Here is a 27,727-nt window from a genome sequence, read left to right as displayed (position 1 = left end):
CTATCTTAGATGACCCCACCCTTACATTGACGTGTTCTTCCTACCATGACAAAGGTGGATAAAGGTGGAAAGGATTTAATGTAATCCAGGGACACCAGTGAGGTTCATAAATCATTGAAGAAAAAAGGTTCAGCGCACTGTCTAGTGGGTCTAGATGACCCAACTCCCAATGTTAAAGTGCCTAGGATAGCACAAGGGCTAATAAGAGCTTCAGCATGTAGACTTTTCTTTTTCTTTTTGAGAGACTGTATACACCTGTTATGTCTCAGCTGGAAATCCAACATGTGCCTTCAACCGGGATACACATGGTTCAACTCCTTCAAGAATAAAAGTTGGATCAAATGAGCCCAGTTTCAAGCTCCATGTCTGTTTCACTACTCCACTCTGACTCCTGTGACACATAACTACATGACAGGACATTCGTCGAGGTAACGGTTAGAACTATTTAACCCTTGTGCTATCTTAGATGACCCCACCCTTACATTGACGTGTTCTCCCTACCATGACAAAGGTGGATAAAGGTGGAAAGATTTCATGTAATCCATGGACACCAGTGAAGATCACAAATCATTGAAGAAAAAAGGTTCAGAGCACTGTCTAGTGGGTCTAAATGACCCAACTCCCAATGTTAAAGTGCCTAGGAGAGCACAAGGGTTACAGGCTAGACTCGTCCAAATTCACAGCCGTTAACATCCAACCTACCTTCTCGACAAATGACCCGGCCACTTTATTGAACCTCTAGCTGCAGCAATTAGGCAAAGCCTATAGATATTGAAGGCTTTCAGAGCAGAAATTTAGAACATAAAAGAAGTCTTTACCCAGATGATGTTTTCATCATTTATTTCAGATTCACAATCTTCCATTTGCAAAACTATCTCCTTAATTAATACATTTTCCTCAGTTTTGGCATACTCCAAAACCCAATTATGACAATTAATGGTAACTATCTAAACCCATCATTCATTAAACTTTCAAACATAAATACTTGGGTATAAACATTTCTACTTGGCTTTCTGATCTATTCAAGCTAAACCACACCCAACTCCTTAAAATAATTAAAGCTGATCTCATACACCTTTTCCCTAACAGGGAGAATTGCAACCATAAAAATGATGATTCTTCGTAAAGTTAACTATCTGTTATTGCTTGAAAAGGAGTGGGAAGAAGCAAGCTTATATAATCTCAGCCCTACTAGATGAATTTTGGATATATAAAGAGCAGAGGACACTCTCTATGATAACGTAGGGGTGGGATGCTGATTGGTTGACCCGGGTCTTGCATGTTCGGTGGGCTGGGGTAGGAACGGGAGTCTGGGGTCTGCAGGGCCTGGCGTTCTGCCAGTTGCGGGGCTCTGGTGGTTGGGGCGGGGGGTGGCTGGCGTTGAGTCTGGAGTTCCTTGGCAGGCAGTGGCTGCCAACCAAGAACAATGGCCAGGGACCGTGTCAGGTGGCTGGCTGCCCTTGGCCAGTGTTTTACCTGCAACTGGTTGCTTGGCGCTTGGCCTGGTGCCTCGGGGGTCAATGATGCATCCACAACAGAGGGGTAAAGGGTTTAATTTATTGCATTTACTTACAAACTGTGAGACTTGGCCCCCACCACTCCTCCACCCGCACACTGAACATTGGGGCCCCACAGGGCTGTGTGCTAAGCCCCCTGCTGTACTGCCTATACACTTACGACTGCAGTCCAGCCCACAACAACAACTGCATCATAAAGTTTGCCGACGACACCACGGTGGTCGGACTCATTCCCAGGGGGGAGGAGTCTGCCTACAGAGAGGAGGTCCTGAAGTTGACAACCTGGTCCTCAGAGAACTACCTCACCCTGAACACCAACAAAACCAGGGAGATCATATTTGACTTCAGGAAACATGGCGCGGACCCAGCCCCCCTCCTTATTAATGGGGAGCATGTGGAGAGGGTCCACACCTTCAAGTTCCTCGGCATCATCATCTCTGCAGACCTTTCCTGGACAGCCAACACCACCGCCATCATCAAGAAGGCTCAGCAGCGTCTGCACTTCCTGAGGGTCCTCAGGAAGAACAAAATTAAAACCAACCTGCTGCTGACCTACCAATCATCCATCCAGAGCCTGCTCACATACTGCATAACTGTTTGGTTCGGCAGCTGCATGGCCGCGGATAAAAAGAGACTGCAGAGAGTTGTAGAGACAGCTGAGAAAATCATTGGGTGCCCTCTCCCCACCCTGACGGACATCTACTCCGCGCGCTGTCTCACTAGGGCTCAGAACATCATTAAGGACAGTTCACACCCCGGCTCAGACCTGTTCAACCTGATGCCCTCCGGGAGGCGCTACAGAGGCATCGGAAGCAAAACGAACAGACTAAAAAACAGCTTCTTTCCAAAGGCAATAACAATCCTCAACTCCCAAATGCACAGATAAGAAGGAAAAAAACAAAAAAACATTCCTGTTCACTCTATCCACAGTCTGTCCACAGTGTCATCTATCTACCTCATTGCCACCTCTGCACTTTGACATGTCTACGCACAGTTTTTTCATACGCAATTTTTGCACTATTATCTCGGCACTCTCCAATACAGTTTACAGCTTATATTGCACACTTTTATATACTGTTTGTTTGCTTGTTTGATTTTATTATATTACAATGTTATCTTTACTACTTTTCCCTTCCTTACTGTTCTTGCACTGATGGTGATGCTTAAATCTCATTGTACTATGCACAATGACAATAAAGCCATTCTATTCTATTCTATTCTATTATGGGTTTCTTGGGGCAAAGGGCTTAATTTATTTATTTTTTATTGATTTGTCTTGACCAAGGAAAAAACTGATTACAGCCCTAGAGTCCCTTCTTACTGAAGAAGAGCTACATAAAGTACTAAGCAACATGCCCAGTAAAAAAGCCCCAGAATCAGACGGCTTCCAAAAAGAATTTTATAAAGCATTTTGGCCTACTTTAGCTCCCACTTTTCTCAGGACGACAACAGAAGTCAAGGAAAACAATTATCTACCTCCAAAAACACGCTCTACAAGCACCTGGGAAAGATCCCACATCACCACCAGCTACCTACCCATATCCCTAATTAATGCAGATCTAAAATGCCCCACACACTGCACACCCGCACCACACCACAGGTGGGATGGGAGAGGGGCGGCCGGTCTTCACCCGCCTGGTCCTATCAGGGCGGCCTGGTGAGTGGGGATCCTGTTGGCCAGGGCAGTAGCGGGGCATACATACTTTTTTTCCCCAGCAGATATAGCATGAGTGTTATGAACCTTAAATTCATAAAATCGTCATCTTAAAATCACAACCTTCTCAAATTAGCAACTCGACACTTGTGTCCCCTAGTTTGTCCCACTCTCTTTTTTTCATTTTATTCTACCCCCCCCCCTTCACATTTTTCCCCTCTCTCTTCCCCCTGTTAAAGAAAAGAAAAAAATGTGCCATATAAACTGTTTGGTTAGTTATTGAACAGAACAAGTAAAAAAAAATAAACAGAAAAAAAGAAAACGAAGTACTGTTCTCCATCAGTCCACCGGGGGAGCTGCAGCACAATAACTGTCCACTTGATGCTGAGAGAGACAGTGGAGCTGATCTCAGATCAGTTCATGCTGCAGCTCTGACACTCATCTCCACTTCCTCTGATTCCTCCATCACTCTGCTCTCCACCTCCCAGGAACACCGTCCAGTCACAACATCTCTGCAGACCAGCTGCTGCTGCTGCTCCTCTCTGCTCCTCCAGGAGGAACATCAGACTCACCAGCCCCACCTGCGAAGTAAAAGCAGAGTGACAGAGATGAAGGAGTGTCTCCTGATCCTGGTCTGTCAGTCAGTGATGCAGCACAGCAGCAGAAAGAGCAGCAGGAGCTTCAGTCCTGTTCAGAGCAGCAGCTTCCTGTCATCTTCACCTGTTGGAGCTTCTGCTGCTCTGATTGGCTGACTGTTGTCCTGAAGCCTGTCATCATTCTCCTCAGAGCTTCACTGAGAAGCTGCAGCTTCACAGGAAACTGCATCTTTGCTCTCAGACTAACTTTAGGACCAAACATCTGGAAGCAGCTGGACTGACTCCAACCCTCTACTGACCTCAGAGTCTGCAGTTTGAAGTTTGGACTCTCCACCAGATCCTGGAGCTGCTGAACATCTGAACACTGAAGACTGAAGGTTGTTGTATCTCAGGTCCAGTTCTATCAGGTGGGACGGGTTGGACTTCAGAGCTGAGACCAGAGCAGCACAGCTGGTCTTTGACAAACTGCAGCGCTCCAATCTGAATCCAGAACAAAGAGTTGAGTTTAAAGACAAAGTTCATGTTTTTCATCCTTCACTTCTTCTAAAGAGTTCAGAGCTGAAGAAGATCAGAAAGTTTAGAAAAAGTCCAAAGATGTGAAACAACAGCAGCAGATCAGAAGAGTCCAGCAGAAGCAGAGAAGAAGAACATTCAGGAACATTCAGGACAACATGCAGCTGCTTCAGGAAAGAAGTCCAGATGTGTGAAAGTCAAACATCAGCCTGTGGCTGCATCCAAACCAACTGATGTTTCTGCAGCAACAGCAGAAAAAGTCCACTTCCTCTTTCCGCTCAGCTCTTCTCCAAACAGCACTGAATCATGGGAGAATTTCAGCAGCATTGTAACACTCTTCAAATTCTCAAAGTATTACACACAAAAAACAAACAAACAAAGGAAAAACACAAAAAATATGACTCAAGTTTTTTAAACAGTCTCAGGTATGCAACCCCACACAAGCGTCCCCAGTCTTTCACCCAATACACCCAAGCTTTTTTTATATTAGTTCGTTATTTACAAAGTCACCAAAGTCACCGCCTATCTTGGCGTCCACCACCCTCCATATGAAATCGGAGATCCAAGTGATCTGCGGGATGTTGAAGTTTTGTCCGTAGGATGAACGTACGTGGCTCACCGGCTCTGTACACCGTTGAGGTTTTCAGTCATTTCATGCATTTGGAGGTCTCACCCGATTTCAGGAATAAATCCCCCGAAAATTCCACGATGCGGTTGGACTTCTCTTCGACATCACGGTAATCCTCGGCATGTATGTGTCCTGCGGCTGTCAACACCCGTGTCCCACCTTCACCCCCCTTTTCCTCCTCTTAATTTGTTTTTCAACTGCCCACAGGAAGTCCCCAGGTAGCCATATTTGTAGTCCAAAGTCTCCTGATCATGTAGTTTCCATACCCCTGTTATCCATTTAACATAAACTCCAAACGAAATAAACATATAGCCAGGACCATTCTAACCAGGGTTAACAAAGGAAAGTCAATACTGATTTTTTTTTTTTTCAAATTAAATTCAAATTCAAATTCATTTTATTTATAAAGCACTCTTCATGTCAAACAGACAGCTAAAGGTGGTTTCCATAAAAAACAAACAAGAATACAATAAAAACAAACCCCACATATGAAATAAAATCATTAAATAAGCCCCTCATAATTAAACACACAAAAACAAGCACAAGTAAAAGAGAAATGACAGAGCTTAAGAAAAGAGAACCCAAAAGGCGCTGTCCGCCCTGTCCCCCTGTTGGCCGGGGTGTCAGCATCTATGCAACACAAGCACAACTCATCCCCAGCACCCCCCGCCCCAGAGACCCCCAACCCCCACGCCCAGAGCACCAAACATGGGCGCACCTGGCCCGGCAGCCCGGGTAGTCGGAACAAGAAATGCCAGAGGACAAGCATGGCCAGAATTTCTTGGAGCCAGAACACTAACACCCCGGCCGAGGGTGAGAAAACACTCGTAAACAGTCCAAAATGTAAAAGTAATAAAATAAGAAAGTTAAAATATGAAACAGGTAAAATATGGAAATATTAATTAAAATAAAATAAGATAAGATGATTTAGTGCCTAAAAAAGTCTAAACTATAAATTAGAATGAGTTAAGATAAAAAAACACTAAAAGACATTAAACAAATAAATATTTGATTAAATAGCATATAAAATATAAGAGTAAAGATACCACATATAAGATCTAATTAAAAGCTAAGTTAAATAGATAAGTCTTTAGTTTCTTTTTAAAAACCTTAACAGTGGATGAGGCCCTCACATCCTCAGGCAGGCTCAAGAAGGACCAAGGCCATGGACAGTCTTAAAAACTTTTAAAAGAATCTTAAAATCAATTCTGAATTCTGAGCCAGTGCAGAGATTTTAAGATCGGTGTAATGTGTTCCCTCTTCCTGGTTCTCGTTAAAAGGTGTGCAGCAGAGTTCTGGACTAGCTGCGGGCGATTAAGAGTGGTTTTCTTTACCCCAGAAAAGAGGACATTACAGTAATCTAATCTTGATGAAATAAAAGCATGAATTAAGATTTCAGCACTGGCTCTAGAAAGAAAGGGTCTCACTCGGGCGATATTTCTGAGATGGTAAAATGCAGTCTTAGTTACTTGAGTGACGTGTTTTTCAAAGCTAAGATCTGCATCTAAAATCATACCGAGGTTCCTTACTGTATCACATATTTTCATAAAGTGGGTTGATAGATAAAATTGGACCCTATCTCTCTCAGCTTCAGAACCGATAACCAAGACTTCAGTCTTGTCCTGATTGAGCTGCAAAAAGTTCTCTCCCATCCACATTTTAATATCTAAAATACAGTTTAAAAGGTTATCCAGGGGTCCAGTGTCATCAGGAGACACAGCTACATACAGTTGAGTGTCAGTAAACAGACTACTCCAAACATACATTTACACATGTGGTAATGCTGGATCTTTATCTTGTTCTTGTGCGATTTCAGCTAACGTGGCAGGTAAGTCAGAAAAAGGTTTGACTGAAATTTTCAGACATGGAGCCAAATTGTGTTGTGAATACGTTTATGGTCCAGGTCTGATGACAAGTGGCTCAACTACCTGTGAGAGCGCATCAGGGCCTGTATTGAGGCACCCCTTTATGTAGTGAACCTTAAAACAAAACTGTTGGAGCCGTAAAATCCAACGAGTTAATCGCGATTACGTTTTTGGGCAATTAAAGGCCCATGACAGAGCTGCATGGTCTGTATAAACCGCAAACTCCTGTCCTTCCAAATAGTGCCGCCACTTTTCTACTGCCCACACAACTGCCAAACACTCCTTTTCGGTGGAATAATTCTTTTCTGGACCCCGCAGCGCCCTGGAAGCATAGGCTATGACACACTCTCCTTGTGGTGTAACTTGGGTTAGTATGGCTCCCAGGCCTGCTTCACTGGCATCGGTATGGACCTGAAATGCCCAAGACACATATGGTTGTGACAAGATCGGAGGAGTTTTTAAGGCCTCCTTTAACATTTCTACGCTCTCTTGGCATTCCTTGGTCCAGTTCCACTCCACTCATTTCTTCTTCAGGTGGTTCAAAGGAACCGTAATGTCAGCGAAATGAGGAATGAACTTATGATACCATCCAGCTAGACCTAAAAATCGTTGGAGTGACTTGACATCAGTGGGTGCAGGAAAATCAGTCACTGCTTGTGTTTTCTCCGGGTCCACCTCTACCCCTTTTTCGGACACCAAGAGTCCTGAGAACCGCAATTCTCTCTTAAAAAAGTGGCATTTAGACACATTCAAGCTTAGGCCAGCGGCCTTAAGTCTCTCAAACACAGCTGTCAGGTCTTCCATGTGGGCTTCCTCTGTCTTAGAGTACACTATAATGTCATCGATATATACAAAACATATCTTTCCTCTCAGATCACCCAAAACTCTTTCCATTAGCCGTTTGAATGTTGCAGCAGCATTTTTTTAGTCTGAATGGCATACATTTGAACTGAAATAGGCCCATGTACGTGGTGAATGCAGTTTGTGGGATGCTGTTTTTTGCCATTTCGACCTGCCAGTATCCCGACTTTACGTTTAGGGAACTAAACCAGGAGGCACCTTCAAGTGACTCCAAGATGTCATGTATTATTGGCATTGGATATGCATCAGGCAGGGTCTTAGCATTAACACGTCTTTAGTCCACACAAAATCTGTAAGACTCATCCGGCTTTTTCACCAGGACCGCAGGGGATGACCAAGCAGACTGGGATGGTTCAATGATGTCTTCTTTTAATATTTTATCGATATGCTCTTCAATAATTTTCTTTTTTAGGGGAGAGACCCTGTATGCTCAAGCTCTTACAGGGACCTCATACTGTAAAAAGATTGTATGTTGTTCGAGGTGAGTTCTTCCCAACACACCGTAGGTGACTGTCGGCCACTCTTTAACCAGCTGTTGGAGTAACTCGGAACAACCAGAGTTGTATAACGGACCTCCATTTTCACTAGGGGTAGCAGTCCAACAATAACGAAAGACCGGCTGCCAAGCATAATACAAGTGAACGACTGGAAAAGTTGGATGAAATCCAGGGTTCATCTGTATCGAAAGAGGGTCTTTTGGTGGAAGGAAATCATGGAATACATATCCCTGGTCGGTTTTGAGACTGTAGCTGCGTTTGGCTAGGTTGAGAATAGCACCAGTCTTCGTCAGAAGATCCAAACCCAAGATCAGAGACAGCCCTCCGTAGACTGGCTTCCATCAAAGTGAACGTGCTGCCGGTGTCTAACACAGCTTCACACTTTATTCCCCTGAGAGTAATGGGCACTTTCAAAAGTTTCGGGTCCTGGTATTCTTGGTGTTTTGGTTGGCACATTGTTACACCCATAGTCCATTTTGATATATTTTTCTTGTCTCCTGGTCTTCTTGTAGGGCGATCGGTGTTGGCATTTATTTTCTGCCAATATTTTTTAACACCTGTACAGTCTCTCTCAACCATGGATACAATTTTTACCAACTGGGCAACAGATGAAACTGTTCTACGTAGACATCCCGCCACTCTTGGGTTTATGTTGTTAAGAATTCTACGGACTATTTCTTTTTCAGGCATATCCTTTTTCCATTTTAGACATGATGCCCGGTAATCGTATGCAAAATCCCTGATACATTGATCTGGCTGTTGGACCGTGACTCGTAATTTCTCTTCTACCTCACATAAGTAATCAGTGGGGAGGAATGCAGACAGAAAAGCTTCTTTGAATGACAACCAGTCCTGCACCTCAGCATTTGTGGCTTTCCACCAACTCAAAGCCGGACCCTTAAAGACTACAGACAAAGTTCCTATTAACTCATGATTTGGCAAAGGCCTCAGGTCCAGGTAATTCTCGCATTGTTCTATGAAGTTAATAGGATCAGAATCACTTTTGTCACTAAACCTAAGGAAATCCAGTGGAACCGGAGGTTTATTGTAATATGGGGTTGCACCAGAAAGATGTGAGAGATAGGATTAATTTTGAGGTGATGGAGCAATGATACATCTGTGGAAATAGCTATGGTTGTTTTGCTACTGCTGTACTCGCCGATCTAAGTGTCGCTAACTGCCGTTTCCATTTTTCATCTCGGCGAAGCATACACTTTACCATGTCCTTTTTTAAATTTTTCTACAGCACACGTAAACTGTCATTCCAATTTAGCGAAACTAGCATCCACATACTCTCTGAAACTACTCTCTCTATTCAGGGAGCTTATTAGAGAGTCTTTAAAAATTTTCTCCATTCCTTCCACCTGTTGTTTTAAAGCAGTGAGTTCTAGGTTCACATTATCGTCATTTGGTGGTACAGGTTCCTCAAACTGTCTCCCCCGTTCTAACTGTGCACCTTCATCCGCATCACTATCATGCCCACCTTCAATATTTAACTCATCCGCATCGTGTACAGAGACCTGATCCTCATCTTGTAGATACAGCGAGCTTGACATGGAAGAAATCTCCCCAGCCGAATTAGACCGCCGTGTAACAAAAGGACCTGCACTAAAGTCAAGATCCAAAGCAGAAACCACACGTGGAGAAAACCTGGCTGACGTCATATTATTATTCTCACCACCAGCTGCCATTCTTTACAAAGGAACAGCCCTCCCAAAACAAAAACCCTTTAAATTCCCAAATCATTCCCCACACAGGCCACCATTATGTAACACTCTTCAATTTCTCAAAGTATTACACACAACAAACAAACAAAGGAAAAACACAAACAATCTGACTCAAGTTTTTTAAACAGTCTCAGGTATGCAACCCCACACAAGCTTCCCCAGTTCTTCACCCAATACACCGAAGTTTTTTTTTTTATATTAGTTCGTTATTTACAAAGTCACCGAAGTCACCGACTATCTTGGTGTACTCCGCCCTCCATATGAAATCGGAGATCCAAGTGACCCGTGGGACATCGAAGTTCCGTCTGTAGGATGAACGTACGTGGCTTACCGGCTCTGTCCAATGTTGATAGGGTTTTCAGTCATTTCATGCATGTGGAGGTCTCACCCGATTGCAGGAATGAATCCCCGAAAATTCCACGATGCGGTTGGACTGCTCTCCGACGTCACGGTAATCCTCAGCATGTGTCCTGCGGCTGTCCCCCCTTCACCCCCCTTTTCCTCCTCTTAATTTGTTTTTCACCTGCCCACAGGAAGTCCCCAGGTAGCTATATTTAAAGTCCAAAGTCTCCTTATCATGTAGTTTCCATTAGGGCTGAGAATCACTGGGTACATCATGATGCAATACGATAACGATACATTGCTCACGATAACGATACTATCACGATATGCCAAAATTGTTATAATGGATATATCTCGTCTCTAACAACTCACGATATATCATACTTTAAGAAAGGAGAACTTGAAAAACTTTTTTTTTGGAAAATATTTACCCATTTATTTTTTAAACACCATGATAATAAACAACTTGTGTCCTATTTGGTGTAATGAATAACAGACTTTTGTGTAACATTGCTGAAATCAGTAATACTCTGTCTTTGACAAACAATGACAATTTTCATTTGGAAATATCTGTAAAATTTGGTTTAAACAATAGTGAACATGAACTGCAGTGCCATTATTTGGTACAAAATTGCTGTAAAAAGGATAAAAAATGAATAAGTCAAGTATCTGCACCTTGGTATTAACTTTTGAAAAACAAACGCATAGCTGTTGCTTAATTTAAACAAATAGCTGTGAATCAGATATTAATTCTGTGAACAAATGATAGTGTCTTTGTTAAAAATAAATGACACCATTTAGTGCAAATGTGGTGTAAAACAAAAATATAATTCTCACAGAAAAATAAAATCAAGTAGCTATGAACCTTCCTTAGAGTTATTTAAGACATTAACTGCTTTCAAAATAAATGACCAGGGATAAAATACATATGAACTTAAAGTGCATCCAAAAGTAAACATCTTTGTAAACAAGACATTTGGGGAAAAGCTGCATGCGATGTATGTTTAAATGTTCATGTTTTCTGGAGAAACTCAGGCTTTTTAGCGTCAAGTAGCCGCTCGTCTACCGCTGCTTAGAGGAGAAGAGGGGTCTAATGGCAGGGATGCCTCTCTTTCTTCCGTTTCAATCTCAACCATAGCTCTGGTCTGGGCGTACAGTGCAGGGTTCCTTTTTTCAGTATTTCTGAGAGGGAATGTCAAAGCGTGGCTCTGCTGTATTCAATAAAAACCCAAATCCCTCGTTCTCCACCGCACTGCAGGGACGGACCGTTTACCGTTTGTTATATTGCCGCTGCTCTGTCTCGCAGAAGACGGCGGTAGCTTCGTCTGGAAAAAGGTATCCGCGCCGGGCTGTGTCGGCTTCAGGGCAGCAGCAGCCACGGCTTTCTCACACAACTCCGGGTGATGCAGCTTCCATGCTGCCGGCGCATCTTTTAAGTTGCTGCTCTAGCTTCTCATTGTTTTTCCGCTCCGCCATCTTTGTTTGAATGTATATTCTTCTTCGTCCGCCCACAACAGCCAATCTTTAAACGTAAATAACAGGTAGATACTTGATGAAGACATATCAAGAATCAATCGCGGGACTAAGTATAGCGATATATCGTCATATTGATTTTGGCACACCCCTAGTTTCCATACCCCTAATATCCATTTAACATAAGCTCCAAACGAAATAAACATATAGCCAGGACCATATTAACCAGGGTTAACAAAGGAAAGTCAATACTGATTTTTTTTTTCCTTTTCATTAAACAGACAACTTCAAACATACATTTACATATCTGGCAATGCCACAGCATGATGCTGGAAAGTCTTCCTCCCAGTTTTCAGGAGATGATCTTCCAGTCCTTCTCTGCTGCAGCCCTTCAAGCAGAGACTTTCAGCTCCAACAGATCAAAGCAGAGAGAAGAAGGAAGTGATGAGGAAGAGTCAGCAGCAAATGTTGGACATTGATCCCTGATCCATGACTTCAGCTCTGAATGAAGAGTCAGAAGCTGCTGGGAGCTTTGATGGATGATGTGATGATGTTTGTGGATGAAAAGGTGAGGATGTTTGTGGAGGATGTGTCTGTCAGAGCAGCATCCAGCTGCAGCATGACTCTGTCACTGTCTGCTCACAAACATCAGCCGCTGGACTCTCAGCTGCATCTGCTGAAACACAGCAGGACTCAGAGTGCATGTGAGCGTGCACGGCTGCTTCTCCTGCACGCGCTTTAAAGGAGTCTGTTGGAGCAAAGACACAAAGAAGAGCTGATGGCTGCAAGCAGAACTTTCTGGAGCACAAATGTCAGCAGACAGCTTTGGAACAAGCAGCTGCAGGAAGAAAAGAAGAAGTTCTTCTGCAGATCTTTGAGGAGAACTAGCAGCTGCAGGAAGATGCTGCTGCAGATCAGAATCTGGACATTTCTGTTCACTGTGGGTCAACACAAATTTGTCATCATATTGATCTGAACCCAACTGAAACATGGAGTCTGACCTCAGAGTCTGTAGTCTGCAGTCTGGACTCTCCAGAAAACCACACAGATGAAGAACTCCTGAATCCTGCAGATTGTTGTAGCTCAGGTCCAGTTCTGTCAGGTTGGATGGGTTTTCCTTCAGAGCTGAGACCAGAGATTTACAGCTGATCTCTGACAAACTGCAGTCCTTCAACCTGAAATCAGACAGAAAAGTGTGTTAAAACTCTTTGTCCATTTTAAATCTGCAGTTCTGTGACTGATGTTTTTTTTTAAAGAACACAGAGAACATGAACTTCTCACAGATACAAACACCTGGATGAAATAAGTTCTCTGGTTCAAAGTCTGGTTCAAAAACACTGGATAACATTTGTAACCATCTGATAAGGAAAAAACAGGATTTTTAACTCAAGCAGAATGTTGTTGTTTTTTTTTTTTACTTCTATGCAACAGTCCTCTGCTGTTTCCTCTGCACTGACATCTATCTGACACTTTCTCCTGAAACAGAGAAAAACAGAAAAACTTGTTGTAGAGAATCAACATTTGGATGAAATCTGACCTGAGAGTCTCCAGTTTACAGTCTGGACTCTTTAGTCCACCTGACAGCAGCTTCACTCCTGAATCCTGCAGGTTGTTGTAACTCAGGTCCAGATCTCCAAGTCTGGAGGACTGAGACCTGAGAACTGAGGACAGAGCTATGCAGCTTCTCTCTGACAGATTACAGCGACTCAGTCTGAAGAAAACAAAGACAGACAGCAGTTATTGAAACTTTTATGTTTCCACTCAGATTCCTTTGTTCATTTTCCTGAGTTCTTACAGAGCTTTGTTGGAGGCTTTGATCACTGGCAGCAGCTTCAGAAGAGTCTCCTCTGAAGCAGAGTATTTCTTCAGGTCAAACTCTTCCAGATCTTCTTCTGATGACAGTAAGATAAAGACCAGAGCAGACCACTGAGCAGGAGACAGTTTATCTGTGGAGAGACGTCCTGACCTCAGGGACTGTTGGATCTCCTCCACTAGAGAACCATCATTCAGTTCATTCAGACAGTGGAACAGGTTGATGCTTTTCTCTGTAGGCAGATCCTCACTGATCTTCTTCTTGATGAACTGGACTGTTTCCTGATTGGTCTGTGAGCTACTTCCTGTTTGAATCAGCATATCTTGTAGGAGCCTCTGATTGGTCCGCAGTAAAAGACCCAGGAGGAAGCGGAGGAACAAGTCCAGGTGTCCGTTTGGACTCAGTAAGGCCTTATTCACAGCACTCTGGTAGAACTGGACTGGACCGCTTGGTTTAAGTTTAAGGACTTTGGATTTTTTCTTCTGTTCTTCCTCCATGAGGTTGACTCCAGAGGTGATGAAGGTCAGGTGGACATGAAGAGCAGCCAGAAACTCCTGAACACTCAGATGGATGAAGCAGAATACCATGTCCTGGTACAGACCTCTCTCCTCTCTAAAGATCTGTGTGAACACTCCTGAGTACACTGAGGCTGCTCTGATATCGATGCCACACTCTGTCAGGTCGGATTCATAGAAGATCAGGTTTCCTTTCTGCAGCTGCTCAAAAGCCAGTTTTCCCAGAGACTCCATCATCTTCCTGCTCTCTGGACTCCAGTGAGGATCTGTCTCAGCTCCTCCATCATACTTGACCTTCTTGACTTTGGCCTGAACCACCAGGAAGTGGATGTACATCTCAGTCAGGCTCTTGGGCAGCTTTCCTCCCTCTTTGCTCTTCAGCAGATCCTCCAGAACTGTAGCAGTGATCCAGCAGAAGACTGGGATGTGGCACATGATGTGGAGGCTTCTGGATCTCTTGATGTGGGAGATGATCCTGGTGGCCTGCTCTTTATCTCTGAATCTTTTCCTGAAGTACTCCTCTTTCTGTGGATCATTGAACCCTCTGACCTCTGTCACCATGTCAACAGACACAGCAGGGATCTGATTGGCTGCTGCAGGTCGTGTGGTTATCCAAAGGAGAGCAGAGGGAAGCAGGTTCCCCCTGATGAGGTTTGTCAGCAAATTAGCCACTGAGGTGGACTTTCTAGGGTCATTTAGGATCCGAGTCTTGTGGAAGTCCAGAGGAAGTCGACACTCATCCAGACCATCAAAGATGAAGAGGACCTGGAAATGTTTGAAGCTGCAGATTCCTGCTTGTTTGGTTTCAGGGAAGAAGTGATGAACAAGTTCCACCAAGCTGAACTTCTCCTCTTTCAGCACATTCAGCTCTCTGAAAGTGAATGGAAATATGAAGTGGAGGTTCTGGTGGGCTTTGCCTTCAGCCCAGTCCAGAGTGAACTTCTGTGTTAAGACTGTTTTCCCGATGCCAGCCACTCCCTTAGTCATCACGGTTCTGATTGGTTCTTGTCTTCCAGCTGGGAGTTGGAAGAGCTCTTCTTGTCTGATGCTTGTTTCTGCTCTGTCTGCTTTCCTGGAAGCTGCTTCAATCTGTCTGACCTCATGTTCTTCATTCAGCTCTCCTCTTCCTCCCTCTGTGATGAAGAGCTCTGTGTAGATCTCATTCAGAAGGGTTGGGCTTCCTGCTTTAGCCATCCCCTCAAACAAACACTGGAACTTCTTCTTCAGGCCAGATTGGACTTCATGCCGACAAACTGCAGCAGAAGATCCTGAATGAAGACAACAAACAGTAAATCAACTCTCTGCAGCCCTGAATGATGAGGGTTTGAATCCCTGTGGTTCCATGTGTTCAGACATCAGTAAATCTTCATTTCTCAGCAGCTGAAACCTTCAGAGAAATCCTCTTACTGCTCTGCAGACCATCAGCCAGCTGCTCCTGCTTCATTCTCCTCAAGAAGTTCACTGTGATCTTCATCAGTGACTCTCTACTGCTCCTCTGCTCTTCATCTTCATCCTCCAGCTCCTCCTCATCCTTCCTCTGACTCAGAAGCTTCTGGATTTTCTTCAGCTCCTTCTTCACAAAGGTGACAATGTTGTCCTCCAGCAGCTGCAACAGAATTCCAGATGAATGAGCCAATCAGAGTGAAGTCATGGAGCCAAACATCAGCTCCATGTTGGACACACTGACAGTCCACTGGTGTCCAAAGTGCAGCATGGAGACGACTGTGGACAGAATGATGGAATAGTAGTTGTTGTTCATGTACAGACCAGAAAGATGGAGTCCAGCTGTGTTTGATGCTGCTGGACAGACGGACCACTGGGAGTCTCTGAGCTCTGCTGGTCCAGTCTGTGGAGAATCAGCAACAATCAGATCCATTCTGTCTGTAAACACAGAGACTAACACGCTAAAGATAGAAAAGTCTGTGTAAAAACACATTTCCATACAGCTCACCTCTCTGCATCTGAAGATGATGATTTAAAGTTGATAGAATGACCCATTGACCGGTCACTCCTGAAGGACACACAGCTGGGTTCAGATCCAGATCCAGTTCTGAGTCTCTGATGGATCCTGATAGAAAACACTTGTTTTATTAAAAGTAATTTTCTTGTTGATGAGATACAAAGAAAAATTCTATTTACTATTTTTTTGGAGACCAAACATTATTCATCAACATTTTATATTTTCTCTGGTCAATTATCACAAGATTAACTTTATAAAAGACCTTCATTAAAATATTTGACTAAACTTTTTTTCCTCATCCAAACATTTGTTCAAATCAGAAAATATGAATAGATTTATTTCTGTCTAAAGTTTCTCCAACATCTCTGCTCTCATGAGCATGGGCAAAATATCTTGATCGGATCAATGGTCGGATTAAAATTCACCCGTGCACATGGGCCCAGAAAACCTTTTTCCGATTAGAACAAACGTTCCCATGGCTCACACCTTCGGTCGGAATAAATCATTTGGGCATGCGCAGTAGTGGTAAAAAAAAAAAAAAAAAAAAAACAGGAAGAGGAGATGCATCCCGTTGTAAACAGACCGCTGCCACAGACTTTTATGCAGCAGCTCCGTAATACGAGGCGATCTTCAAAACGTGCTTTTTATTAATGTAATGAATATTATGAAGCGCCTGTTCGCTCATCATTTTATTTAATCGGTGTGGTCAGGGCTTTTTTGTGGAAGAAGGGTTAGGACAGGCTAACACGGGCTAACAACATTAGCCTTGATATCAACGACACAAAACCCAGGAACGTGCGGGAAATTCTGCAACCTGCATCTTGGCTGCAGGTAAATGTGTGGGAATAACATCAGCCTTTATTTTGTCTGGACAAGACTGGAAACACAAATCCACATGATTGTTTGAACTGTTTCTGAGGACTGAGCGGCATTTATTTCTGCTCTGAAAAGTTCACGAACTGCCCCAAAGCCACTCTGTGAGCTAGCGGCCCGAGCTCTGCTCGAACACGGTTCCTCCTGAGTCCTGCAGCCGCTAACCCAGAGTAGCGGGACGGATCACAGTCTGAATTCTCCCACACATAACAAAACAACAAAACGCACACGAAAAAAGCATCCCTCCCTCCCCTGACAAAAAGTTATCCTGCTGCTCTGCTCACTTGGTCCACTGGCACCGGGGCTCGGGTGCCAGTGGACCAAAGCGCTCCTGCCCCGCATCCCCCTTGTGAAGGGTGTGAGGAGAGGGGAGAGGCAGAGAGCCAGCGGGGCGAGAGTGGAGCGGCGCTTTTCACGGGGCGTCCGCAGAGCAGCTGGTCGGTCCCGTGTGCGCTCCAAAGCTGTCTCTCAGCGAAAAACAATCTGTGCATGACGTAAACCAGAGCAGAAGTGACACACGATCGGAATGAACCGTTTACATGCAACATGATCGGATAAACGATCGGTATAACCCACTTATCTCGATCAGAAAGAAATTTTGATCTGAAAGAGTCTGATTGGGGCAGAGTATTCCGAACGGCGCGTTTACATGACGCATTTTCTTTCCGATCATGCGTTCTTTCCGATTACTTTTGCCCATGTAAACGCAGCTATAGACTCTCTGATCTTCTTCAGATTCAGATCAATGCTGTGCTGTCTGTTTGGGATTCTGAACTCTCTGTCTTCGCTTTTTTTCACAAACTTTCTCTGAGGGTGCCAGAGCTCCAGAGGACACTTGGATTAGTTCTGATTTTAGTCTTTGAAGCCATTTTGGTGCAGAAGAACAGAAATGACCGTAAGTGGGAGGAGCCAACATGTCAGTCAGAACTGAAAATTCCTCATTGACCTTCAGACTTTGTGCTTTGGTTGAGAAGTAACCCTCAGCTCTGCAATGATGTAGAAAATCCCAGAGAATCAATTTCATTTGTAATTAATTCTGTTCACTCAGAGACCTGAAGGACTTCAAAGCATCAGAGAATGATGACATCATGGCTGATATTTGGGATTTGGAGCTAAAATTATTGTCTGGGTTTCTCTCCATCAATCAAATCCCATCTAAACATGGTATGTGGAAAAAGATACATCAACAGATCTCTGTTCACTAGAAACTGGTTCTTACTGTGAGTCTGAAGGTCTTTGTTTTCGTCTTCTGAAGGCTGGAGGATGACCTTTGAACCGGTCACTCTTCAAAGAGCCACAGTTGGAGGCTGCAGACTGGACTCTCTGTGTGACCTGTTGACCTCTGCAAACACCAAACCATCAGAGTGTTGGAGGATCTGCTTCTTCATGAACAGCTGATGGACTTTGACATGAACACAGACTGAGCTGTTTAGTCTGGAATAACATGACATGTTTGGATCAACAGTTTCCAGTTGGAGGGAAAAGGTTTCAGCATTTTCTGTCAGTCAATCCAGACTTTTTTCTAGAAAAGCGGATTCCAATTCTCCATGTAGAAATGTAGAAATTCTGATAGCAGAAAGTCAAACTAAAACAATGTGATGTTTGGAAAGCATGAAAATCTGAATCCTAGGAGTCTGCAGTGATTCTTCTCATTAGACTGGAGCTGCTGTCAGTCAGAGTCAGCAGTCAACATGTTTTCTTCTCCAACATCTCTGATGTCTCTCAGAGACTCTCAGAAGACTCAACTGAAAAGATCTCATCACACACATGATGCTCCAAGTGAGTCTGATCAGAGAGATCCAGAACTGAACCAGACCTCAAGTCCTTCATCTGAAAACTGTTGATCGTCTGAACTAGAATCCAGCCTCCTTTAACTCTGACAAACACTCACTGTTCCACTCCCGAATGGATGTCTTTAAAGCCAGGATTAGAAACCTTTGACATGTCACTCCTGTTGGACCCCCAGCTGGATTCAGATCCAGGTCCAGGTTGGTTCCTGTGAAAAATGAAGGTTGCTGGTGTGAGTGGTGAGATCTGACATGGAGAGGATCATGGACAGTTGGAGATGTTCATCTCACCTCTGAGTTTTGCTCTGGTTGTCATGGTTACCATCTCTGCTTTTAAAGGGAGGGGCTCCCTCCTTTATGTCCTCCCACTGATCCATGCTGCTGGATTCACTGGATCCACATCAGCTCACACACACCTTCCACCTTCACCTGCAGAGGAAACATGTCTTCTTAAACTCTGACAGACATCCTGATTGTTACCAGATGAGGATCTGAGCTCTGTTCTCTGGTACCAAAACAACAAACTTCCTGTTTCTACAATCCAGGAAGCATGTAGCCCATTAAGAAAAATAGACAGAAATCAAAGGATGCAGTGAAAAGAAAGAAATACATGAATTCCTCCAACACAGACTTTCTCATGAACTTTGACCTCCACACAGGTTTGGATGGAGGAGAACAGGAAGGTTTGGAGTCAGAACTGAAACCTTTGAACTCCAGAGCTTCATGATGGTTTGTGTTTCTGACAGAAACTCTTTTTTCTGTCTTGGTTCTGGAAAGTTCTGACAGGAAGCAGCAGTCGGCTGGGTAGCTCGGTTGGTAAGGTGGAAAGCTACCATGCAGGAAACCAGGGTTCAATTCCCGGAGGGGAATGAGCAATGGTACTGGGGGCAATTGCCATATCAATTCCGAGCAGTTAACATACCCCGGTGAGGGTCCTTAGGCAAGACCCTTAACGCTACCGCCTCGCGAGCGCGGTTCGGCTGCAGTTAACCGCTCTCCAAGGGGATGGGTCAACTGCAGAGAAGAACTTCCCTTCGTGGGATAAAATACAGTGTAGAAAGAAAAAAAAGTCAGCTGATCAGAACCACTTTGATGCTGAAGACCACAGTATTATTACAGAAAAATAGTTAGAAAACACAGCAAATCAGTCAATAATCTTTAAGTCTTATTGACTTAAAGAAGAGTCCTCCATGTTGTTGATCAGTAAGAAACAATGATGAATCTTTGGAAACAGCAGAGTGATGAGAGTTTGCAGAGAAAGAAGAAGATCTTCTCCAAATATTTAGAAACAAACAGTCAAGTTAGTGAAGACAAAGTTCCAGAAACAAACTCACTTCAGTTTCCTTCAAAGAGATAAAGAAGAAGAAGAGTCTCTACTCACCCTGTCAACGCAACTGCAGCACAGATCACTGACTCATTGTCCTTCCAGACGTGCATGAACTCCACTTATCTGTCATCTACTGACCCTAAAGCAGAAACTCCTGATGGAGCCGAAGGGAGGGGCCTAGAAACCCCTCCTCCAGTTCCTGTGAATGATCCTGATCATCAGTCAGACTCAGAGAAACGGAGAGTTTTTTCACATGCAGCTCAGGAAAATGTCTGACAGTGAAGCTGAGAAGTTTTTTTTTCCATCTTTGTTAGAATCACAACGTTTCAAATACACTCCCTTCAGCATTTTGGCCTCACAGGCTTCCATCCCCTTTCAAAAGAGTCTGAACCAAAGCTGAACCTGAGAGCAGCTACGACTGAAAGAATGTGGATCTTCCAGATGAGAAGAATGATCTGCAGCAGAATGACATTCCTGAAGGACGTCTTTGTGCCTCACTAACAGGGCATGTGTCAAAGGCTGCAGATTCTGCAGAAGATTAAGGTTTCCTGCAGCTGGATTGAAGGATTTCTGCCCCCTGGTGGACGGGAACTCAGTGGTACAGCCGCTCCATCTGACCTTTGACCTCCAAAAACATCAACTCAAAGAAAGAAGTGAAACTGCCCAAAAACGTCACCAACTCTGACTTGACAGTTGTGAAACAGCATTAGTTTTCATTGCTATGCTGACGATACGCAGTTATTTATCCATTAAACCTGACCAGACTGACCTTATAGGGACTTTTCATCCCTATCCCGTCCTGTTCTGATGAACGGCTTTCCATGGGTTTCAGCAGCAGGAATCCTCTGGTTTCCATCATCCTGAGAAAATTCTGAAGAACAGACTTTAGACAGCCGATAACAGATAACATGACAGATTTCTGCCACAGGCTAATTCCTGCTTTAACTGGATCAAATGTTTCCCCTGAAGGTTTGAGTTCAGACCAACATGTTTCTACTGAATCATGAGGGTCATTCGTCTGAAATTCAACTCAAGCTCTGAGCAGCAGACCAGCCTCTTTCCTCTGCTGCTCTTAGACTCCAGGAAAGAAGCTTTAAGTCTGCAGAAGAAGTCCATGAAGATGAAAGTAGCTCCATGGAGGCGGAGCTTTTCTCCATCTCCACATAAAACAGCTTGAAGATCCTCATCCTCATCCGGTCATCATCTTCATCCTTCTTGCAGTTGGAGAACATGATCTTCCAAATGTTTTTTCCTGCAGCTTTGACGGCGTTTTCTTTCCTTCTTCCTGGAATGGACGGATTTTGCTTCATCTTCTAGTTATTGTAGGGCCTCCTCTTAAACTGATGAGGACTCCTCCTCCTCCTCCTCATTGACTGACTCAGTATTTTCCAGCACCTTCAACAGTTTGTCAGAGCTCCATCCTGCAGCTCCTGAAACATCAGCAGCAGCCATGAACTTAGACAATCATCCTGATGAAGCTCCACCCTCTGACCTTCATCAACTACAGTCATCTCCAGGCTCCGCCCCCAGTCTGCCAGAGACACAGAAAGTGGTCTGAGAAGGAAGCAGTTCTGAAGCTCTGCAGCTGACGGTGCAGAGAAGGACTCATGAGGAAGACCACATGCACGGCTCTGATGTTAGTGAACGTCTCCACCGTTTGGTTGATAAGGCAGTTAAAGGGTTAAGTGCAAAAACCCAGGTGACCTGCATGAGCCATGATGAGTGGAGGGTGAGCAGAAAGGGATTTCTCAGCCCAGTTCTGCTGCTCTGATTGCAAAGTGCAACAGTGAGGAAGACAGGATGACTTGAACAAAGATGAATCCTTGAATGAAGAAAAGCCGTTTGGAGACGGAACTTTTCTGGGAAACAACATCTTCATCCAACCCAAAGAAAAACTGGATCAAAGGGACAAATTGATCAGATAGTATTTCTTTGACAAGTGAAGCTGTTTGGAGGTTTGGAGTAAGAGATAATTACACCTTTAAATTGAAGGAAACAGTTTAAAGTGATAAGTTAATGGATTAGTCATTAATATATAACATTTTAAAGTTATTTTGATCTGAAAATGTTCCAAAAAAAGGGCTTATAGTAGCAGTGTCGGCTCGTACGCTAGATCCTGCAGTTGTTCCTCTGTTGTTGCTTTTTTTTCTTCCTTAAGTCAAATGTGATTTAAATTTTTATTTTATTTTATAAAGAACAGACGGCAGCTTTTATAAAGCTCCGGGGAGACAGTGATAATTTGTTCACTGGTGCCAAATTTTCGGCGGGTGTGGCTTCGAGGTAAAAACATGCATTTTTACATGTCTCTGTCACAGTAGAGTTATATATATTTTTGAGAGGACTTAACTCTGTTGTCTCTCCCTCCTTGTTTTGTGTCTTTTTCAGGACAATCCTGGAGAAAATGAAGCTGCAGGAGAAGGTTTCCCCACTCAAGCTAAAAAAAGTGGGACTACCGTAAAAAAATATTCAAAGTATGTTCATGTGTGGTGGAGAATATGACATGTTTGACACAAGTTCAATATGCATGTTATAAAAAAGTTTGTATCTTTTTCCTTCTAGCTATTATTTATGATTTCATGTGTTCAGGATTTCTGATCACTTTCTGATTAACTTCCAGTTTACATTACAACATGCTACTGCCCCTGTGAATAAGAAACAACTAAGAAGAACCTTATCTGATCGTTTTGTGTCTGAGTTTAAACTTACATTTCAACCAATACTAAGTAAGATGCTGAGCAAATACTCTGATACCAGCTCCCATAGTATCAGTACTAGTATAAATGACCACTGTGTCTATGATGCCTTACAAGCCCTCAGGAAAACACTCGTTGTTGTTGCTCCTTTGAAACGTAGGCTTGTTAGACAAAACCGAGTAGCATCGGGGTTTAATGCTGAAATAAGATCTCTTAAACAAGAAACCCGTAAGTTAGAAAATAAAATGCCACTGCTACAGTTCAGAGCAGTGTCTGAATACCTGGAAACATAGCCTCTTAAAATTATAAAAAGGCTTTTTGTAAAGCTGGAACCCAGTACTATTCAACCTTAATAGCAGAGAATGGAAATAATCCAACATTAATTTTTAGTACAACAGCTAGACTAACTTGCAGTCAGAGCTCAGTAGAAGCACATAATCCTGCTACTCTGAGCTCTGTTGAATTTTGTACATTTTTATAATAAAATCTCAAATGTTAGACATAAGTTGAATCTAGTTATTTCTATTATCAGCCCAGAGGAGGCTGAAGCAGTAGAAGTAAAGGCATCCATAGAAACCTCTGTAACATTAGACTGCTTTACTGCTGTGGATCAAGCGGAAATAACATCAGTTATTACGTCCTCAAAAACCTCAACTTGTCTCCTAGGCCCAATCCATATTAAACTTTTTAAAGAAACCTTCCCCCTAATTAATGAATCAATTTTAACTATAATAAAAAAGTCTCTGGAAACAGGTTATGTGCCACAGTCTTTTAAATATGCAGTTTTTAAACCTTTTCTGAGGAAAACCCCAGTTTGGATCCTAGCATCTTGGTCAACTATAGACCAACATCAAACCTGCCCTTTATTTCTAAAATCCTTGAAAGAGTTGTAGTTAAGCAGCTTTACTGCTACCTACAGGACAACAGCCACTTTGAAGACTTTCAGTCAGGGTTTTGACCTCACCACAGTACGGAAACTGCACTAGTTAGAGTCTCTAATGACTTGTTATTGGCCTCAGAAAAGGGACTACTTTCTATTCTGGTCCTTTTAGATCTCAGTGCAGCCTTTGACACTATCGACCACAGTATTTTACTCCAAAGGTTAGAGCATGACGTAGGGATCAGACGACCTAGAAAAAATTGAGGTCATTATACTTGGTCCTATAAACCGCAGAGATGCTCTGTCTAATCAGATAGTCTCCCTGGATGGCGTCAGTATAGACTCCAATTCCACAGTTTTATTTTCCAATTCCACGGTTTTATCACTTAAGGACTTATCATTTAAGGCTCACATATCATAGGCGTGTAAGACTGAATTTTTTTCACATGCAGAATATTGCTAAGATCAGAAATATACTATCTAAGAGTCATGCTGAAAAACTCATCCATGTACATATTACTTCCAGGGATGATCTGATCTCATTGTAACCACAGTTTCAAGGGGCCTCCAGATTCCGCCTGCACTATAATCTCTCCACAACTGTACTCAGAGACACAACAAGATTCCCCTCTACACCCCCCACCCCATTTTTTTTTAACTTAGCCCTGACCTGAAACCTAAGCTCAACCCTTCCCAGATGCTGGGGAACGTATAGGGCACTGCAGTTCTGCCCTCTACCTGGTTATTAGTTATTATGAGGCTTAAGCATGATTATATTTGGGTGGATATGATAATAACAAAATGCTCGAATACAACTTTTACTGAATTCAAATAAGAGTGTGGTAACTGACATGACCCGCTCCCTAGGGGATATTCCAGAGAGCATGTTATGCTAGCTCCAACGATAAGTTTGAGGCTAAGGAAGTGGATAACCTCAGCTTTCGGTTCCAAAAACAGAGGTATGTTTCAGGGTATGCTTAGTTCCCCTGGCAACTCATGCTCTGAACATAACCTGGTCTGGAGCAGGTTTAGTTGAAGGTTAGTTTGTTTTCAGAGAGGTGAAGCAGCATGGCATGTCCATTTGAAGATGATTTAGTGGATGAAGAAGCTCAGATAATATTTTTTCCACCATGAGAGGGTGATAAGACCACATATGGATGTTGGAAAGAGCAATTTTTTTACTTTGATCTAACTTAATTATTTACTTCAGTTAAGATTTTTTTTTGCTACGTTAGCTTAAAAATAACACATTATCAGACAGTTATTTTACTTTCATTCAAACGAATTCAATTAAGTAGGTGTAACCTTGGTGCTGCTGTTAGATCGGCACCGCAAGGGATTGTGGGATACCATTTCCTGTTGAAACTCATATCCTTTCAAAATGTGACCAATTTGTGGGTTAGACTTTGTTCTATTATCTTTGTGTTAAATTTTTTATAGTCTTTTTTAAAAAAAATTAACAGCGTTGTTCTCCTCACAGCCTTCAGGGAATCCCATAAATGCTAATGATTTTTTCGTTATTTATTTTCAATGTCATCCATCTTTTGGCATTGTGTTTTGAAGAAAGATATGTTTTCTGTCTTATTTTTTATTACGTTGAAGTTTTTAATTTTCAGTCTTTTATAACTTGTAAAAGCTCATTCCCCTTTCACATTATTTTAGATAAATTTATGGATGCAGATACAGACCCCATTTTTCCCTCATATGGAGAGACCGGACCTTTTGTGTGCAGGACAGGGAGTTCTGCTGAAAAACAGTAAATTTTGTCATGGACCAGATTTAAACCACCTGTGCTGAAGATTCGATCTGTGGGAACCGAGCTCTATTCACGTTCTCATGCCAGAAAGAAGCTGTCCTTTTGCTCCAAAGCCTTCTAAGAAGTATCTGCTGTCCAAAAAACTTACTATGGGCAGATGGGGAACTGTTTAGCAGATGCAACGGTGTGCTCCTCCGAATATGCTCCGGAGGAAGTGGGCGGCCCAGCTGTCAACGAATCCATGCGCCTGGGAGGAGGAGATCCAACCGCCATGATAAAAACTTTCTTTGCAGAACTTTTCCTTTGTTGTCATCTGTCTGCATGCTAAGTCACATGTAAGTTGTGTGTGTTGTAGACTTTGTAGTTTGAGAACCCACATGTCTGTTTAATTTGTTTTAGAAACTCTGTATCTTTTCCGGTCGAATCCTGGTTTCACTCTCCTGACTTTTGAACACGCATAGGAAATCTGCAAAGCGAACAGATATTTTCCTACAGTATCTACTTCAGCCCTGGAAGCAAAAGGATTTGCTTTGCTCTTGTATCTTGTGGGCATTTTCAAAAAAACAAACTCGGCTCTCCACTTCGCATATGCAATTAGCTATATCAGCTAATTTACTCTTTGTAGCACTTGCACTAACCCGTATTTCTTCCAATTTCTTGTCTTGCTTTCAGACTTTTCAAAAATAAGTGCTCAGAGCTGAGTCAGTTCTTTCTCCACATCGCTGGTCAGTCCCTCCTCTATTTTAGCTTCATGTCGCGGTGGTATTTTAATGTTAGCTGTGCTAGCATCAGCCGTCTCAGCAAATCTGCTCCCTGCTGCTATAGACTTCGGCGTGGCAGAGTGTTTAGTGATGTTCAGGCTTTTGGTGATGTGATAATTGCGTTACACAGTCAGGGAATCATGTTTCTTAGGTCTTGGTTTAATTTATGTCAGTAAAAACACACAGTGAGAAGCGCAGATCGCTCTAAGCAGCCATACTTGTCAAGTGCATCACGTGACTCAAATAGAAAACACAGTGTTGATTAAAAAGACAATTTATTAGAACCAAACAGGCTGCAAGAATTTTACAGACAGCTTTCAGTTTGAAGCCTTTTGACACTAAGATGCAGTTCTGCAAACAGCCTGCAAATGTGTTTCCCTTCTCCCTCCTGCTTCAATGCAGTTGGTGTTGTTGCCGCAACTGCATTCACGTAATTCTCTGCATCCAGAGGCTGTCATTGCTCACTAAGATCCATTTTGTTCATTCATGTCCTCTGGAGAAAACAGGCTTTATGCTCAGAAAGTTTCTACTAGTTTAATACATTCTAGAAAATGAGGAGATTCAACTGGATTTAGATAGAAATCCTTAAAAAACTGCAGCTCAAAATGCTCTCAGCATGAAAAAAACAGTTTTACCCACAAAAATCCAAGAAAAAGAAAGTTCAATCAGAAAACTGGAAAACAATAAAACCAAAACTCAGTCTTTCAAACTGCATGAGTCAATATTTTTGTCAAAAACAAAACAGAGATGATGGAAAAATGAATCAACTGAGAGACTTTTGTTCACAAACTGAGATCAGATGGGATTTCTGCTCCGAAAAACTGACTTCAAATGACTTGAATTCAAACCAGTGAGTCATGTGACCACAGCGTTTTTCTATATCTGTACTACCAACATTGTGGTGATCTGACCATGTGGAAGGTTTCTGAATAAAACTGTGTGTTTGTTTGTCAATGAGAGTTTCTGGAGAACAGAAATCAAGTTTAAAAATCTGGAACCAGAATCTTGTGATCCAGAGTTCTGGTTCTTTCCCTGTTCCAGAGACAGAACCAGGATCCAACGCCTGAATATCTGTTTTTCCCATAACCCAAACATAGATCTATCTAATCCAGAAAAATTCTGTCTGGTCAATGATTCCCTCAAGCCTTGTATTGGTCCATCACAAACTAACATCTACCGTAATTTCCAGACTATAAGGCGCTACTTTTTTCCTGCGCTCACAGCCCTGGGGCCTATTCAGTGACGCGGCTAATTTATGGATTTAATTGGCAGCCACCATGAACGTCCTTTCGGTCTCAGAGCATGGTTTGAATACTCTATCCAATTCCAAGCAACGAGCCATTTATTTTTCAACACACCTCTTAACAGCCAAACAGCATGGACTTGACTTCAGGTCTTAGACACTTCAGTCATGGTTCAACAAAAAGAAACACGCATGCCCGGCCGCATCCCAGAATCCTTTGGTGCCATTAGACCCAACATGCATGTGATCGCCACTACAATATGATGCAGCTTTCAAGTTAAAAGCAATCATTAAAAGCAGCGTAAAAAAAAAACACCATCACCAACGGGTTTGGAAAAGCCAGTCAGCTGCGCGACGGAGAGAACAGCGCATGCTCAGGAGGGAATTTACCTCAGAGTCACAGTGACACTAGTCCATCTATTAGCAGCTCCGTAATATACAAGATG

The 27,727-nt window shown here is 43.0% G+C and overlaps 1 protein-coding gene and 1 long non-coding RNA gene across 8 annotated transcripts in view; one reads left to right on the top strand and one right to left on the bottom strand.

Moving 5' to 3' along the window:
• Positions 1-823: 823 nt before the first annotated feature.
• LOC105355350 (NACHT, LRR and PYD domains-containing protein 12-like) overlaps positions 824-27,727 on the bottom strand; it is a 249,628-nt gene continuing 222,724 nt past the window's right edge. For 6 of the 7 annotated variants that reach the window (XR_013650411.1, XR_013650410.1, XR_013650406.1 and 3 more), the window contains 8 exons: positions 18,054-18,176; positions 15,953-16,069; positions 15,769-15,847; positions 15,409-15,607; positions 13,469-15,269; positions 13,211-13,384; positions 11,971-12,848; positions 10,610-11,722 (listed from right to left, as the gene is read on the bottom strand). Coding sequence is in view for 1 of the 7 variants with exons in the window: in XM_078933985.1 (XP_078790111.1) it covers positions 4,016-4,247; positions 12,675-12,848; positions 13,211-13,384; positions 13,469-15,269; positions 15,409-15,607; positions 15,769-15,847; positions 15,953-16,069; positions 18,054-18,176 (2,899 nt within the window). In the remaining 6 variants the exon portion in view is untranslated. Of the gene's footprint in view, positions 4,248-10,609; positions 11,723-11,970; positions 12,849-13,210; positions 13,385-13,468; positions 15,270-15,408; positions 15,608-15,768; positions 15,848-15,952; positions 16,070-18,053; positions 18,177-27,727 lie in introns of those variants that run through there. The other variant, XM_078933985.1, reaches the window with a different exon arrangement.
• On the top strand, positions 21,711-25,851 carry LOC144988439 (uncharacterized). Its single transcript, XR_013652362.1, has 4 exons — positions 21,711-21,910; positions 22,144-22,228; positions 22,334-22,419; positions 25,184-25,851. It is a non-coding gene; the product is annotated as an uncharacterized LOC144988439 (long non-coding RNA).

This window comes from Oryzias latipes, chromosome 2, assembly GCF_053564925.1.
Source record: "Oryzias latipes strain Hd-rR chromosome 2, Olatipes_Hd-rR_3.1".
NCBI lineage: Eukaryota > Metazoa > Chordata > Actinopteri > Beloniformes > Adrianichthyidae > Oryzias > Oryzias latipes.
Note: the sequence above shows the minus strand (reverse complement) of the source record. Positions and strands in the feature narration are given on the sequence as shown.